Below are 17,370 nucleotides of genomic sequence, written 5' to 3' on the forward strand. Positions count from 1 at the left end.
CAAGCTGCACTCACTGACCTAGCTAACTGTTATCAGTTGGATGCTGGAGCGCTGCGGGAAAGATGACTGCTCTCTGTGACGTACTATACTTTCCCACTCATGCGCTAAAAATAGGTTTTTTTTCTGTTTGTATTCATTGTAACGCCACTCCGAATGATGTTAAAAACTAATAACCCAAATATTTGACATATATATATATACACTGCTCAAAAAAATTAAAGGAACACTTCGAAAACACATCAGATCTAAACTGGGGGAAAAATGATCTTGAATATCTTTCCTGATAATAAGTGAGTGATGTATTAGTAACAAAATGATGCCACATAATTTGATAGAAATGAAAATGATCACCCTATAGAGGGGGGAAATCAAAGACACCCCAAAAATGAAAGTGAAAAAATGATGCAGCACCCTGGTCCATTTGGCCAAAATGTCATTGTAGCAACTCAAAATGATTCTCAGTAGTTTGTGTGGCCCCCACGTGCTTGTACGCATGCCTGACAACGTCGGGGCATGCTCCTAATGAGACTACGGATGGTGTCCTGGGGGATCTCCTCCCAGATCTGGACCAGGACATCCATGAGCTCCTGGACAGTCTGAGGAGCAACCTGGAGGCGCCGGATGGACCTAAACATAATGTCCCAGAGGTGTTCTATTGGGTTTAGGTCAGGTGAACGTGGGGGCCAGTCAATGGTATCAATTCCTTCATCCTCCAGGAACTACCTGCATACACTAGCCACATGAGGTCGGGCATTGTCGTGGACCAGGAGGAACCCAGGTCCCACTGCACCAGCGTAGGTTCTGACAATGGGTCCAAAGATTTCATCCCGATACCTAATAGCAGTCAGGGTGCCGTTATCTAACCTGTAGAGGTCTGTGCGTCCTTCCAGGGATATGCCTCCCCAGGCCATCACTGACCCACCACCAAACCGGTCATGCTGAATGATGTTGCAGGCAGCATAACGTTCTCCACGGCATCTCCAGACCCTTTCACGTCTGTCGCATGTGCTCAGGTTGAACTTGCTCTCATCAGGGAAGAGCACAGGGCACCAGTGGTGTAGTTGCCAATTCTGGTGGTCTATGGCAAATGCCAATCGAGCTTTACGGTGCTGGGCAGTGAGCACAGGGCCCACTACAGGACGTCGGGCCCTCAGGCCACCCTCATGGAGCCTGTTTCTGATTGTTTGGTCAGAAACATTCACACCAGTGGCCTGCTAGAGATCATTTTGTAGGGCTCTGGCAGTGCTCATCCTCATCCTCCTTACACAAAGGAGCCGATACCAATCCTGCTGAGGGTTGAAGGGCCTTCTACGGCCCTGTCCAGCTCTCCTGGAGTAACTACCTGTCTCCTGGAATCTCCTCCATGCGTCCAGGTACCGCAGTGATGCCCTGGTCCAGATCTGGGAGGAGATCCCCCAGACACCATCCGTAGTCTCATTAGGAGCATGCCCCGACGTTGTCAGGCATGCGTACAAGCACGTGGGGGCCACACAAACTACTGAGAATCATTTTGAGTTGCTACAATGACATTTTAGCTAAATGGACCAGTGTGCTGCATCATTTTTTCACTTTCATTTTTGGGGTGTCTTTGATTTCTCCCCTCTATAGGGTGATCATTTTAATTTCTATCAAAGTATGTGGCATCATTTTGTTACTAATACATCACCCACTTATTATCAGGAAAGATAAAGATCATTTTTCATTTTTCCTCCAGTTTAGATCTGATGTGTCTTCCAAGTGTTCCTTTAATTTTTGTGTGTGTATATATATATATATATATATATATATATATATATATATATATATATATATATATATATACGCGCACACACACACATACAGGTACTACTCAGAAAATTAGAACATCCTGAAAAGGTTGTATTTCTGCAATTCAACTTAAAAGGTGAATTTAACATATTATATAAACGAATAATATGCAAATCAATATATTTCAAGTTTTTATTTCTTTGGATTTTGCTGATCAGGTCTAGCAGCTTAAAAAAACTCAAATTAAAAACTCAGAAAATTAAAATATTACATAAAGTCAATGTAAAAAAGGATTTTAAATACAAAAATGTGAGGCCTCCAAAGCTAAACTCTTGACTAAACTAAATAAAGAACAAGATCATAAAAACATTATAAAAGCGTCTCCATAGGAAACCATGATTAGTTTGCTGTTGGTAGCAGCTTTTAAGGATTCCATGTTTTATTTGATGGTCACATGGCTACAAGAACATGTGAAGTTCTCTTTTCATTGTGTAAATGATTATTTTGATGATGGTTATCTATACAGTTTCTAAAGCCAACATTGCACACACATGGAGGCAAATAACATGACAATGGAATGTCTGGAATTGAATAGAATTGTTAGAAAAATGAGAAAGTCACTATATTTATAAATTGTCTTATTATGATTATTATTATTGGGAAATATTACCTGACATGGTTGTGGTAGGTTGGGTTGATATCAACCCCGTTCTTCTTGTGCAGTGTGATAAGTGTCCATTAGTGATGTAATTGCATGAGACGTGATGCCAGTCATGTTATGTGGTGTGTGTGTGTGTGTGTGTGTAGCTTAGTACATGTGTGTACAGGATGTAGTATGCCAGGGTGTGTACGATACACCGCAGTCCCCGGGAGATTTATTTTGGCTTCCACAAAGATGATGTTGAGCAAAAAGAACACGAAATGCAAAGTCAGTATGAAAACTGTTGTAACCACCCAAAGCACATGATGGAAATGGAGCGCTGTTGCTGCTTTTTGGAGTTTTTTTCAGAAGGCTTTATCGGCGGAATAGGTGCATCCCAATTCGTGAATTATATTCATTGAAAGTAATGTGTGCCAGCTGGTCAATAAATCAACGAAAAGCAGTTAATTTGCATTTCCTGCAATTATTTTCAAAATCTTAAGACCAGTTGAAAAAATTGCTAGAATTTGGATCTTAATGAGGTTTTAAGTAGAGCTACAATTTGCAAAAACAAGAAGGGGGAGTGAGACAAAAAGCATTTTGAAAAAAAATTTATTGAAAACAACAATTAAACTGAAATAGGCTGTTTATCAGCTGATCAAAGTTTAAGACCATCGCTCAAAAAAATAACAAAAAACTCTCCAATCCAGAACAAAAAATGTTCTCAGTAGGACTCCACCGTTCTTGTTAATCACTTCAAAAATTGCTTTGGGCATGCTTGATGCGAGTGTTTCCAGGAGGATAGTGGGAACATTGCTCCAATGGTGAAGATGGCTTCACCAAGGGCATCAACTGTCTGGAACTGATGGGCATTTTTATAAACTTCCCTTGCCATCCATCCCCAAATGTTCTCTATGGGATTTAAATGAGGGGAACATGCAGGATGGTCCAAAAGAGTGATGTTGTTCTCCCTGAAGAAGTCCTTGGTCAAGTGAGCATTGTGAACTGCAGCGTTGTCCTGTTGAAAAACCCAGCTGTTACCACACAGGCGAGGGCCCTCAGTCATGAGGGATGCCCGCTGCAACATCTACATCTGTTTGACTACCTTGCACCACCAAGCTCCAATGGTGCTCCCGCAGAAGCCGTCTGATGGTTATTGTGCTGCAGTCAGCACCAGTCAGGGCCTTAATGTGGGTGGAAGACCGCCGTGTCATGATGGACAGCCAATTGGATCCTCCGGCTCAGCGCAGGTGTGATTTTTTTGGGGTCGAACACTTGACTTTTTTTGTTCCATAATGCTCAGGATCTTTCAAAAAAATGTAGAATGACTGATTTACTGCACCCAACCTCAGCAGCAATGGCACGCTGCGAGAGGCCTTGCTTATGCAGCTCGACAATCCGACCACTTTCAAAAAGAGAAACCTTCTTAGCTTTAGCCATCAGGAGGGCATGACCGTGTGAATGCCTGACAGAAAATGAAAATTTTGAGAAGTTTTTGGCTTTTATAGCCTGTGCTCTTAAACTGTTGATCAGCTGATAAACAGCCTATTTCAGTTTAAGTGTTTTCAATAAATTACTTTTTCAAAATGCTTTTTGTCTCACTCCCCTTCTTGTTTTTGCATATTGTAGCTCTACTTAAAACCTCATTAAGATCCAAATGTGCAAAATGCAAATTCTAGCAATTTTTCAACAATTTTGATCAGGGATGTATATATAGTGGTCGGGGATTTATCATGCCTTTATCGTTACCGAGGTAAAACTGCCCAATTTATCGTGATATTGATTTGAGGTAATATCGCCCAGCCCTAATATATACTGTTTGTGTAAAGTATAATAAAATAGTACATTTAATTTATATTCTTTTCCAAGACACTGCTGATGGTGTTTCCCAAGAGTTATTCTCAGCCGGTCTGGTCAGCGAGCATGACGTTGTCACGGGTATTTCCTTTTCTTCTCCCTCCAGTTATGTACATGGGTTGGGGATATTTCAGGCGTGACATCCTTTTGTTCTCTTGTGTCATCCATATTGCAGTGGCTGCTAACCTTAGGAAGATTGTAGATGACCCAACTACCTACAAAGTATTGACCTTTAAGCTGGTGAGTGTGCGGATGATTGATGGTTGGCACCACCTCTGAGTTTTTCATGCCTTTCAAGCGTGTGAAGTGCAGAGAGGACATATACGACTACAGGATTTGTGCAAACAAAATGCTTAAACGTGAAACCGCCTGTTAGATTTTCTTGAAACATCCAGCAGATTCTTCCTTTACACCCAAGCCCAAAGAAGCCCTGACTTAAAGGGTCCCTGACATGATTCATCAACTTTGCTTAAATATATTACTATATATATTGTTTGTATTATGTTCTACAAAATATAATAAAAGCAGCAGGCCCAGACAACATCTCAGGCCGTGCACTTCGGGTTTGCTCATCAGAGCTAGCTGATGTGCTTGCTGACATATTTAACCTGTCGCTTGCACAAGCATCTGTACCGACCTGCTTTAAGTCCACCACCATAGTGCCCGTACCCAAGAAGAGCAACGTGACCTTCTTAGCACTCACTCCTATTGTAATGAAGTGCTTTGAAAGAATAGTCATGACCCACATCAAAAAGAGCATCCCGGCCACTGTGGACCCTCTACAGTTTGCATATCGCCAGAACCGGTCCACGGATTATGCAGTCAACACTGCCATCCACACAGCCCTTTCTCACCTACAGGGCCAGGACACATATGTCAGAATGCTATTTATAGACTATAGCTCTGCTTTTAATACAGTCAGCCCCCACAAACTCACAGATAAGCTCCTCACACTTGGCCTGTCACCACCACCACCCCCCCATAACTGGGTGTTTAACTTTCTAACAGGCAGGCCCCAGTCAGTCAGAGTCCACAATCGCACATCCAGCTCAAGAATTATGAGCACTGGGACCCCACAGGGGTGTGTGCTGAGTCCACTCCTCTACACGCTCTTCACCTACGATTGCGTGGCCTCCCAGAGCAACACCAGCATCATTAAATTTGCAGATGATGACACTACAGTCATCGGACTGATCACTGGTGGTGTTGAAACATCATACAGAAGAGAGGTGGTGGACCTCATGACTTGGTGTCATGATAACAATCTCCTTCTCAATACAGATAAGACTAAAGAGATGATCATCGACCCAAGAACAAGGGAAAAGGAGCCGCATAAACCCCTGTTTATTGATGAGACTGAGGTGGAGAGGGTGAAAACCTTCAAGTTCCTTGGCACACACATCAGCGAGGACCTCACCTGGTCTCACAACACCCAACAAATTATGAAGAAGTCCCAAAGGAGACTGTACTTCCTGAGAAGACTGAGGAAATTTGGCATGTCCACCAAAATCCTTAGTTGCTTCTACAGATGCACTATCAAAAGTGTCCTTACAGCCTCCATCACTGTTTGGTACGGTAACTGGACAACACGTGATAGGAAGGCACTCCAGCGGGTGATCAAGACCTCACAGAACATTGTTGGGGCAGTCCTCCCCTCACTGCAAGACATTTATAAAACTAGAGTCCTACGCAGAACACACAACATCATCAAGGACAGCACACATCCACAACACTCATTATTCACACTCCTACCGTCAGGCAGACGCTACAGGAGTTTGAAGTCCAGGACCACAAGGCTGGCTAACAGCTTTTACCCATAGGCCATCAGGCTTCTCAACGAAGCACTCACACACACCGCACGCAACACATGCACACACTCATAACACTTTATTTATTTATTTGTATCATTTTTTCTGTATTAATGTCTCTTCTGTTGTTGTTGTTGCTTAATTTATTGGTACATACAGTATGTTTCTTATGTTCTTATTCTTTTTCTTGTGTTTTCTTTCTTTTCTTGGGAGAATGAACAGAATAAGAATTTCATTGCATAGTATAACTGCCTGTTTTACTATGCATATGACAATAAAACTCTTGAATCTTGTATCTTGAATGAACAGTAAATTGGCAAAAATGGTATTTGTAGTTCATGGCGCCAGTCATGACGAACTAGTCCTCGGAGCTCAGCTGCATTTGTGGAAGTGATGTACTGGGGATAATGCTGCTCCGCGAAAGCAGAGTAAAAAAAAACACTTCTCGACTTTGTTCAGTATATTTTTCATCAAAATAGTTGTCATGCCAAAATGTTGTGTTGCTGCTGGATGTTGACAGTATCCGAGTGATACTGTAAGTTTATTTTCTTTTCCAAAAGATTTAAGACAATGGACGAAGCAAGTGCAGAGAACGAGAGACAGAAGGCTGCCTTGAATTCTGCCCTTTACAGTGATCATTTCACTGATACTGCTTCGAAGGAACGCCTTTAAAAGAAGCATTTGGCTTGAAAGTACGGTATAAACGAAAAAGCATGCTATTCCACCAGTAAACAGGAAAATACATCAAAACAACAAAGAATGACCACTACGCCAAAGTTGCACAGAAGAGAGTCAGTCTTGTTTCCATAATGTCTTCTAAACACTATTCCATTATAGCAACAAGGCTGCAAAACATTACACATGTTATATAAACATCTTTTCACAGCGATGTTTACTTGGGGAGGGCAGCAGCAATGGTGATCATTCACCATCGGCACGAGGCCACATGTACATTAAAACAGACTATAAAAAACCCCGCACATTAAGAATCCAATTTAAATCGAAGGATGAGCGACCTCAGAGTAACTTACCATTCTGTGTTTTGAAGACGACTAATCTCCATCTCCATGTCTTAAGGCTTAAATTGCCTATGACACCAACAAACAAAATAAAAGTTCTCACTTAATAAAACATTTTTGTCATACTGCTCTCATGGATAACTAAACACCTATGAAATAGGAGTGGAATGAAGTGGTTATTTTGACATGCCACCCAGCGAGTTTCTGAACCGCCACCATTTTGTTCACCATGTTTCTTACTCCTGAAGCTATTAACCCATCGCTTAAGTCTTTGCTATAATCACTGTAAACATCCTCCGTCTTGCACACCGCTATGTTTATGTACCTGAGCGGTGTTAGCCTGATTACATCACTCCCGGAAATGAGGCTGAGCTGTGAGAACTAATTCACCATGGCTGCTGCCATCAACTACAAATGTCATTTTTGCCAATTTACTGTTTGCTATCAACAAATACAACAATGAAGAACATAATTACAAACAATTAGGCCTGTCACAATAACAAATTTTGTTGGACGATAATTGTCCTACTAATTTTTGTCAGCTATACACCTACCATGGTTCACTTTATTTTCTACTACCACACCATAAACCAGCTCGAATATAAGAACTGTATGACAAATTGTATTTTACAATAATAATCATGCTCTGTTTTGATGGAGACCAAGGAGGTACGAATGTAACAAGTCTTTTATTTTTGTACTTGGCACTGACACTCTCTTCATTCCATAATTCCCATCTCTTCCTCACATCACAGACAAATTCATCTTCACACAGGATTTGGGGTGTGGGAGCAGTTCATGCTGTTATTTAGTCCCAAGCGTTTCAGTGATGGCTAATGCTGTCCGTCCATCCATCCATCTTCTAACCGAGATAGGGTTGCGGGGGCAGCAGCCTAAGTGGGGAGGCCCAGATTTTCCTCTCCCCAGCCACTTCGTCCAGCTCCTCCCGGCGGATCCCGAGGCGTTCCTAGGCCAGTTCGGAAACATAGTCTCTCCAACGTGTCCTGGGTCTTCCCCGAGGCCTTCTACCGGTCGGATTTGTCCTGAACACCTCCCCAGGGAGGCATCCTGACCAGATGCCCAAGCCACCTCATCTGGCTCCTCTCAATGCGGAGGAGTAGCGGTTCTACTCCGAGTCTCTCCCGGATGACAGTGCTTCTCACCTTATCTCTAAGGGAGAGCTGAGCCACTACCTTTCAGTCACTACCCAAAGCTCATGACCATAGGTGAGTGTAGGAACGTAGATCGACCGGTGAATTGAGAGCTTTGCTTTTCGGCTTAGCTCTCTCTTCACCACAACAGACCGATGTAGAGTCCGCATCACTGCAGACGCCGCACCAGTTCGCTTGTCGATCTCACGTTCCATCCTTCCCTCACTCGTGAACAAGACCCCAAGAAACCTAAACTCCTCCACTTGGGGCAGGATCTCATCCCCGACACGGAGATGCCATTCCACTCTTTTCCGGGCGAGAACCATGGACTCGGACTTGGAGGTGCTGATTCTCATCCCGGCTGCTTCCTACTCGGCTGTGAACCGATCCAGTGAAAGTTGAAGTTCACGGCTCGATGATCCGGTGGATCCTCCTCTCCAGAACCCCTGAATAGACCTTACTAGGGAGGCTGAGGAGTGTGTTGGAACACACCCTGCGGTCCCCCTTCTTAAAAAGGGGGGACCACCACCCCGGTCTGGCAATCCAGAGGTACTGCCCCCGATGTCCACGCGATGCTGCAGAGTCGTGTCAACCAAGACATTCCTACAGCATCCATGGCCTTAAGGAACTCCGGGCGGACATCATCCACCCCCGGGGTCCTGCCACCGAGGAGCTTTTTGACAACCTCAGCAACCTCAGCCCCAGAGATAGGAGAACCCACCGTGGAGTCTCCAGGCTCTGCTTCCTCACAGCAGAACAAGGGAATCGCCTAAGGGAGCACTCTCCAGTACTTCCTCTAGAGACTCCAAAAAGGGTGGGTATTCTGAACTGCTGTTTGGCGCATAAGCACAAACAACAGTCAGGACCCGTCCCCCCCACTCAAAGGCGAAGGGAAGCCCCCCTCTCGTTCACCGGGTTAAACTCCAACAATAAGCCGGGGCGCAACAAGAATTGCCACCCCTGCCCGTCGCCTCTCACTGCTGGCAATGGCAGAGTGGAACAAAGTCCAGGCTGATGCTGTGTGATAATAAAAAAAAAAACAGCCATTCCATCTTCTGCTGCCCAAAAACATTAATTTCATCTGTTGTGACAGATCACAGTTTTATTTGGGCGTGAATTACTATGTACCTTTTAACATGCTAAACACAAGTAGCTCACCAAAAGACATGCAATGCATGTCTGCATCGACTTTATAAACTTATTCAAAGTAATCAGGGAGTACTTGTGTTACTGCAGACCTGCCAACATGTACAAAGTTATCGTACTCAACGTGCAATTTGACTCTTGAATATGCCTGTGAATTTTCTCATTCGTCCAGGTCATGGTGTTCTCAGAGCATTCAGTCGATCGCAACTGGACTGTTCAGGGGATAGGGGATAATGGTGACCCCATAGCACAACCATGCTTTTTGCTGTAAAAAGTTTCCATGAAATGAAAATATGTTGTATTGAAGCTATGTTCCAGCAAATGACATTTATTCTGGGTTGAGTACAGATCTGTCTTGAAGGGTGTGGTCGAGGTGTAAACGTTGCCTCATAGTTGTCTACGACACCACCTTTCTCCCACATACAATGCTGCCCTTTCATCCCTTTCCAAAAGACTAATAAACAAGGCATAGCCACTTTATTTTCAGATGGGTCTGTGACCATAGTTACATCTGAATGGAATGCTAACGAAGGTGATACCACCCAAACGACCATCATTGGCGGGCAGAGGCCCCATTCCACTGTATCCAAACAGTCGTCATCTGACAACACTAAAGAGCCAACCATTCCTGTCTGGACCTGCCTCCTCCTTTAGAGGATCTTGCACCAGGCTCTCAGACTAGAGCTGTCCTATCTAGTCTGACTGGTGTGTGTCCCACCTAGTCTTTGAGCATGAACTGATTAAGCCTCCTCAGATTAGAGGCGAAACATCTTCGAAGACAACCTGAACAGTCCAGCTGTGACTCTTGAACACGCTTGTATTAGGGGTGGGAAAAGTTTTTGAATTGCTACATTGAGTTAGACCGCATCAAATAACAAAATACAATATTACTTTTTTTGTATAAGACACCTGGAATGTACATGAATAAAGGATGTGATATACAATATGGCAACTATGAACACTAAAACATTCACGATTAAAGAGTATGTGAATGTCCCCCCTTTTTTAATTCCCAGACAGTGCAGTGGGTAGGTTAAGTTGTGTGACACGTATTTTTTTTTTTACTTGTTTGTTTGGCACCATGGGTGAGGTAGTTGTCTGGCTCACGACATGTGAAAAGCTACTTAAACCATCAAAAGGTTCTGTCAGATTGACTCTGACTATTTGCATGTCATGTTTCCAGCTTGTATGTTAAAGGTTTAAATACTTTGGAAGCAACCGGCAGGCCAGATTCAAACGCTTGGCGGGGCGCATGTGGCCCCCTGGCCGTAGTTTGCCCACCCCTGGTTGTGTGCTTCGCAGCTCTCCATTTTGTTGCATTTAGCTGGTTTCACTTTTGAGTTCAGTCTGTACAGTACAGAAAAATAAATAGATATCTAGATAGATCTTGCACCAGGCTCTCAGACTAGAGCTGTCCTATCTAGTCTGACTGGTGTGTGTCCCACTTACTCTTTGAGCATGAACTGATGAAGCCTGCTCAGGTGAGAGGTCGAACATCTTCTACGACAATGTGAACAGTCCAGTTGCGATTGATTGAATGCCCTGAGAATACAATGACCTGGATGAATGACAATATTCACAGGCGTGTACTATATACTGTATATATATATATATATATATATATATATATATATATATATATATATATATATATATATATATATATATATATATACACACACTTTAACCTTTTATACCAATCTAAAAATCCCATGAAACCACTGTCTTTTACCCAAACACATGACATATGTCCTTCTTCCAAATGATGAACTTTTCTCACACATATACAGTATTATAAAATAGGGCTGCACGATTCTGGAAATAAAAAATGCAAATCAGGTTTTTCTTGTTAGAATTAAGATGGCAATCCTCCACAATGACCTTTCATAGCAAATACCTGTGGTTTCCCATGGAGATTGTTGCTGATGTACGACTCCATGGAGCTTTATTCACGCCCCCCCCTCACCTCGCAGGTGTCTGGCTGTGATGACACGGAGCTCCCAGACGAGGTGAAGCTGATCGGCTTTGCGCAGCTTAGCGTCAGCTGATGTTGTCTCGACGCCCCAAGCAGGTGAGACAGCCCCCACGTTCAGGGTAGACAGGCTGAGGAAGAAAAGCACCACTTCCTGCTGGCATCCTCCCTTCAACCACACCCTTCCTCCCTCCTTCACCTGCCCTGAGGACTCCGTCTCCTCCTCCACCCAGCACACCATCCGGGATCAGGATGCCGCCCAGGAACCTCCACATGTACTCAGGACGTGACAGAGGGTGATTCAGATGTAGCGCTGAATGTTGTATTTATTTTGTTTTTACATCAGAATACCTCCTGTGTTCCACAAAGCTCTTGATTATTTATTGAAAGCATTTTTTTTCTCATTTTGCCAAAAAAAAACTAATTTGCTTTGACCGGCATTCCATAAACTCTCCACATGTCATCTTTCTCTGCTAAGCACATTTTACAAATAACTCAATGAATGTTACTAAAAAAAAAAGACAAAGAATTGTATTCTACAAAGGAGTATTAGGGTCACATTGACAAGACACAAAGAAAAAAACCTCATCATAAAGTCACTACAAAAACATAGTAAGGAAGTTGGAATATTACAAAATAATATCGGACTATTAAAAGGATAGTTGGGAATTTTTGACATGAAGTTGTACGACAACCACGATAATATCAGCCCACCGATATTATTAGCCCGATATTGGCATAAAAATGTGATATTGGTAGATATCTGTATCGGGGGGGGGTTTCCCCAATAATGAAAACAGATTTTCTTGAAATGCTGTATAGATGGACATTTTAATGTTCACGTGGCCAGGATGCCACCACAGTTTGTTCTCATACAGTGCAAGCTCACCTCCTTTGCACTTTACAAAGACTCTTGTGTTCCTGTCCGCTCTGACTGCCCTGAAGTCAGCCGTGTTAGCATCTGGGATGCTAGCTATCAATGGGTAGACAAGAATTACACCGATGAGGGACATCGTCTCATGGCACCTGAAAACGTGCTGTAATAAACAAACAGCTGCTCGTGGCGGCCGTGTTAATTCCACGACAGGAGATATGTGATGTTACACATATCGGTATCGGTCAATATCGGAATGGGAAATTCAGAGTTGGACAATATATCGGTTATCAGCAAAAACGCCAATTTGGGACATCCCCAGTAAAAAGTTTGTCTTCTCAAAACAATATGCATTCAAAAGAGTAATACGTTTGCATCACAAAAATGCCTCCTTGAAAAAAATCAGACCTAAAATCATGTGGCGTTAATTTCTCTCTTCCGTTGTATGTGGTGAAGATGGTGTCATTACGCGAGCGTCGCAGCCATCCTGTTTGCATATGTGTTCCACAGCGGAGAAAGATGCAAGCGTCGCAACCACCTTACCACCTTCACTGCATACAAGAATGGACAGGCGACAGCGTGCAGTGATACAACGGAAGAGAGAAAGTAACGCCGCGTGATTGTGAGGTGAGACATGTTTGTGATGCAAATGTATTACTCTTTTGAAGGCGTATTATTTTGAGAGGTTCCTCCTCACCGAAATCCCACCAGAACTCCACTCACAAGACAAAATGTGGGGTAAGTCCCTATTGATGCACTACACTGCTGATGGGGATGTCATACAACTTCATGTCAAAACATCCCAACAATCCCTTTTAAAAAAAAAATTGAATTTCCACCAACAAACTGAAACGATCATTAAATTTTTTTTTTTGTGGTATAATTTTAACATTTTTAACTTTATTCTCATACAATTTTTACTTGTCGTACAATTACCAGACTTATTTTTCATAATTTTTCATTAAATAAGTGCTCTGTCTTCTTTCAATACAAATATTTAATATTCATTGGCGTAAAATTACAAGCTGTTTATGCATATTTTTTTCTCGCAAATGTGTGTTTATATACTGAGTAATATACATATACAGTAATATACATATAGAGTAACAAAGTATAGCTCATGATAAATGTATGACAACTTTATTGTTGTAATATTAAAAATTCTTGTGAATTATCTTTTTTTATTGTAATATTACAAGAAATATCAGTTGTAAAGTGACCATTTTTAAATGTAATATGCAGGTGTGCAGGATAATCATAGGACTGATAATTATCGTGCTGATAAGGGACTTATGATGTCATACCGACAAATCCGATGACATTAAAAATAGCTCGGATAGCCGATAATTTAAAAAAAAAAAAAAAAAATTACCCGTGCTGTGTGGGTGAACAAATCAAGCGCTCCTTTTTTCTCCTGCCTGTGACGTTAACGGCCTGTCGTAACTTCCCCTGAGCACACTTTCACTTTCCGAGGAAGACATTTCACATGTTAGTTGGACCAAATGCTCTGCAATAAGGGGGGGAAAAAAACATTGCGCACACAAAAAACCTTATCAGCCACCTGAAACGCCAGCATCGCGGCATTTGAAAGTGCAAAAAGGTTTGCCAGAGACGTCCATGGCGTCACACCGGCTGCTTGGAGCGTGTACCCGAATAAAGTGCACCTTCGTGGGCGACGCCAGGTGGTTCCTCCCACTTTATACTCCTGTTCTCCTGACCTCCGTTGCGTCACACCAGCTGCTCGGAGCATGTACCTGAATATAGTGCATCTTGCTGGGCCACAGCAGGTGGCTCCTTCCGGTCTATACGGATGAGGCGGATACTCGTTTTAGAGGAGTATCCGTTACGGATAATACATTTTTGCCAAGTACGAGCATGAAACGAGTACAGCTCCGTAATCGTGATGAAGGAAAATCCTCATTGGCCAGTCACACACAGCGACACCCCTCCCTAGACAGACTCGCCACAGCCAGAGAGAGGATCTGCCTTGTTGCGTTGCATACGCAGTACATTTGACAAGACAGAGCTGTAAACGGCTCGTGTTGCGTCGGTCACTGTCAATATTTTTTTTTGTCCGCTTGCTTCTATTTTGGCCTTGTGATATAAAGTCGGATGGAAAACTTTGCTCGTAGTACTGAACGCAGTGTTATTCAGAAAACTACAGATTATTTCCCTGTTTGCCATCAGTGGATGTTCGCATGAATCACCCACGTAACACAGATCATTAAGAAATAATGAAAGTCTTACAGATGACTTACATACTGTACGTACACAGTACACACGTAGCTGAGTAGTAAACAAGAAATACAGCAACTTCTGATCTGATCAATTCATGTCAATTTCACACTTAAAATAATGTACAAACCCTTGTCTGGTTAAAGCATGCCCACGTCCTGTTTATGCCCTGCCCATTCCAAGTACAGATACAGATAACTCAAATGAACAGATGCAGCACAGATAGTGATGTACTCGCTCATCCCTAGTAGTGATGTGGTAGTAATGTCATGATATTTGATTAGGACAAATCAACAGGTGCAACTGGTCAAATCTACATGTGTTCCTGTCCTTCTGACCTCCAGGTGTGCACAAACTACAGATATAAAATAAATATCAATTAAAACGCTCACAGGCAGGAGAAAAAAGGAGCGCTTGATTTGCTGACCCGCATGGTATGGGAGTGTATTGGGTTTTTTTTTTTAATTGTGGATTATCAGAGCTATTTTTATTGTTAGCGGATTTATCGGGAAGACAGAATTCTCTCATATCGGCCCTTGTGCAGCCGTACTCAAAATAAATGTAATATTGTAAGGCTTCTTCCTATTACTGGGCAGTATTATAATGTAGTGTTAGGGTGTACCCTCGTACTCCTTTGTTGGATTCAAAATGTCCAAATGCGTGAGTAAAAAAGAGACCTGGACGCTACTGTGCTCAGACAGTTCAATGCTTGGAAACGCTCAAGGTGCCTTGTTCACGTTCCCGTGCCTAAGACAGTATTTCTTGTCAATGAGGGACACCACACACACGCACACACAAACACACACAGAGCAGAGTTGTGATCTTCTTAGCATTTGACACACGCATCAAGTAGAGCATGGATAAGGTGGAAGCACTTTTGGGCTGAGATGTCTGCACCCGACAAGCACACGCCTTCACCCTCGAAGACAACACAACTTCTGTGCTTTCTTGCTTTTTTTCTTTTTATCATCATTAAGATCTGCAAGTGCAGCTGTGATAATGGAATCATCTCCTCCTCCTCCTCCTCTTCTTCTTCTTGGTTTCTTTTCATTGCTCTAATCTGCTGCACAAGACTCAAAGCTCCCACTGCTAGAAACAAATCTTTCCTAAATGTGCTACTGAGGCAACAATAAGGCCATCAATCATTTAAGTCTCGTAGCTTAGTGTTGATGTGTTCAATAGCATACCTAATAACCAAATTGTTGATTTTATGAAATGTATAATAGATGTACCCATGTCTGTATATTTCAGCCCAACCTGCACCGTCTAACCCAACTTTACTTTGTGGCAGGGAGCAGCACATTAAAGAATTGTTGCTATGAACAGAATGTTGCAAATTTACTCTTTTGTTCTCATCATTTTTAATCTATTCAACATGCTTTTTTCATTTTACTCCAAAGAATATAGCAGTGCAGTCCGCAGCACATTCTAACAATATCCCAAAAAAAAACAGCAACAAAAATAGAAAAATTATCAATCATTTAAAAGAATAAAATCGAAAAATATTAAGAGAAAAAAAATTTAATTTAATGAGAAAAAAGTCTTAATTTTACAAGAATAACGTAATATGAGGAAAAATAGCTGTTTTAATGAAACAGAAATTTTAAAGAAACGGCACTATTTTTTAAAATCATAATATTCTGAGAAACAAACAGAACAAATAAAGCTGTAATTTCCTGACAATTAGGCTGCAGAAAAAGATAGAACATATTTGATACACGCACACAAGTTCAAGCTTACAATTCCAACAGTCCACCTGAAATTATTTGTCACATTTTATCTGTAAAAGTGTCATACAATCTGCTATATGTGCTTGTGTCCCTTTTTTCAGGAGCACTTTAGCCATCAGACCACATCAATAAAAAAATGTGAATTTTTTTTTTTTTTTACTGATTAAGACATCCGGGGGCCGCACGGTGGTCTAGTGGTTAGCATGTTGGCCACACAGTCACAGTCTGGAGATTGGGAAGACCTGGGTTGCCTGGGGCCCTTGGGCATCTCTGTGTGGAGTTTGCATGTTCTCCCCGTGTGTGTGTGGGTTTTCTCCGGGTACTCCGGTTTCCTCCCACACCAAAAAAAAAACATGCATGTTAGGTTAATTGGAGACTCTAAATTGTCCATAGGTATGAATGGGAGTGTGAATGGTTGTTTGTCTATATGTGCCCTGCGATTGGCTGGCGACCAGTCCAGGGTGTACCCCGCCTCTCACCCGAAGTCAGCTGGGATAGGCTCCAGCATACCCCCGCGACCTAAAGAGGAGAAGCGGTATAGAAAATGGATGGATGGACATCTGGAATATACATGAATAAAGGATGTGTGATATACGGTACAATATGAACTATGAACGATAAAACATTGACTGTTACAGAGTATGTGAACGTCCCTCCTTTTTTACTTCCCAGACAGTGCAGTGGGTAAGTGAAGCTGCATGTCACATAGTTGTTGACTTGTGTTTGTTTGGCACCATTGGTGAGGTACTGGTAGTTGTCTGGATCCCAGCATGTGCAGCTACTTACAATATCAAAAGGTAGTCTCAGATTGACTCTGACTACTGCAAGTCATGTTGCCAGTTTGTATGTTGTAAGTTTAAATGAAATACTTTGGAAGCAACTGGCGGGCCGGATGTGGTCCCCCGGGGCGTACTTTGCCCACCCCTGCTCTACACACTCTACACCAGGGGTGCTCACACTTTTTTAGCCTGCAAGCTACTTTTAAAATGACCAAGTCTAAAGATCTACCTACTACTATAATTATAGAAAGTATATATATTTACAATATTTATTTTTTTAAAAATGAGTATGTATTATGTAGGTTATACATGTATATCAGGAGTGCACGCACTTTCTCAGCATGCAAGTACAAGTGAAAATGATCTACCTCTTTCTATAAAACATAACATAC

General features: G+C 42.3%; 1 protein-coding gene across 7 annotated transcripts in view; it reads left to right on the forward strand.

The window, feature by feature from the left end:
• The window catches only part of stk39 (serine threonine kinase 39), an 87,576-nt gene extending 71,779 nt beyond the window's left edge, over positions 1 to 15,797 (forward strand). For 5 of the 7 annotated variants that reach the window (XM_054788423.1, XM_054788418.1, XM_054788421.1 and 2 more), the window contains 3 exons: positions 4,277 to 4,345; positions 4,440 to 4,504; positions 11,362 to 15,797. In XM_054788423.1, coding sequence (XP_054644398.1) covers positions 4,277 to 4,345; positions 4,440 to 4,504; positions 11,362 to 11,436 — 209 coding nt within the window. In that variant the 3' untranslated portion in view covers positions 11,437 to 15,797. Of the gene's footprint in view, positions 1 to 4,276; positions 4,346 to 4,439; positions 4,505 to 5,545; positions 10,965 to 11,361 lie in introns of those variants that run through there. The other 2 variants (XM_054788420.1, XM_054788422.1) reach the window with 2 other exon arrangements.
• The last annotated feature ends 1,573 nt before the right edge of the window (positions 15,798 to 17,370 follow it).

Source organism: Dunckerocampus dactyliophorus, chromosome 9, assembly GCF_027744805.1.
Source record: "Dunckerocampus dactyliophorus isolate RoL2022-P2 chromosome 9, RoL_Ddac_1.1, whole genome shotgun sequence".
Lineage (NCBI taxonomy): Eukaryota > Metazoa > Chordata > Actinopteri > Syngnathiformes > Syngnathidae > Dunckerocampus > Dunckerocampus dactyliophorus.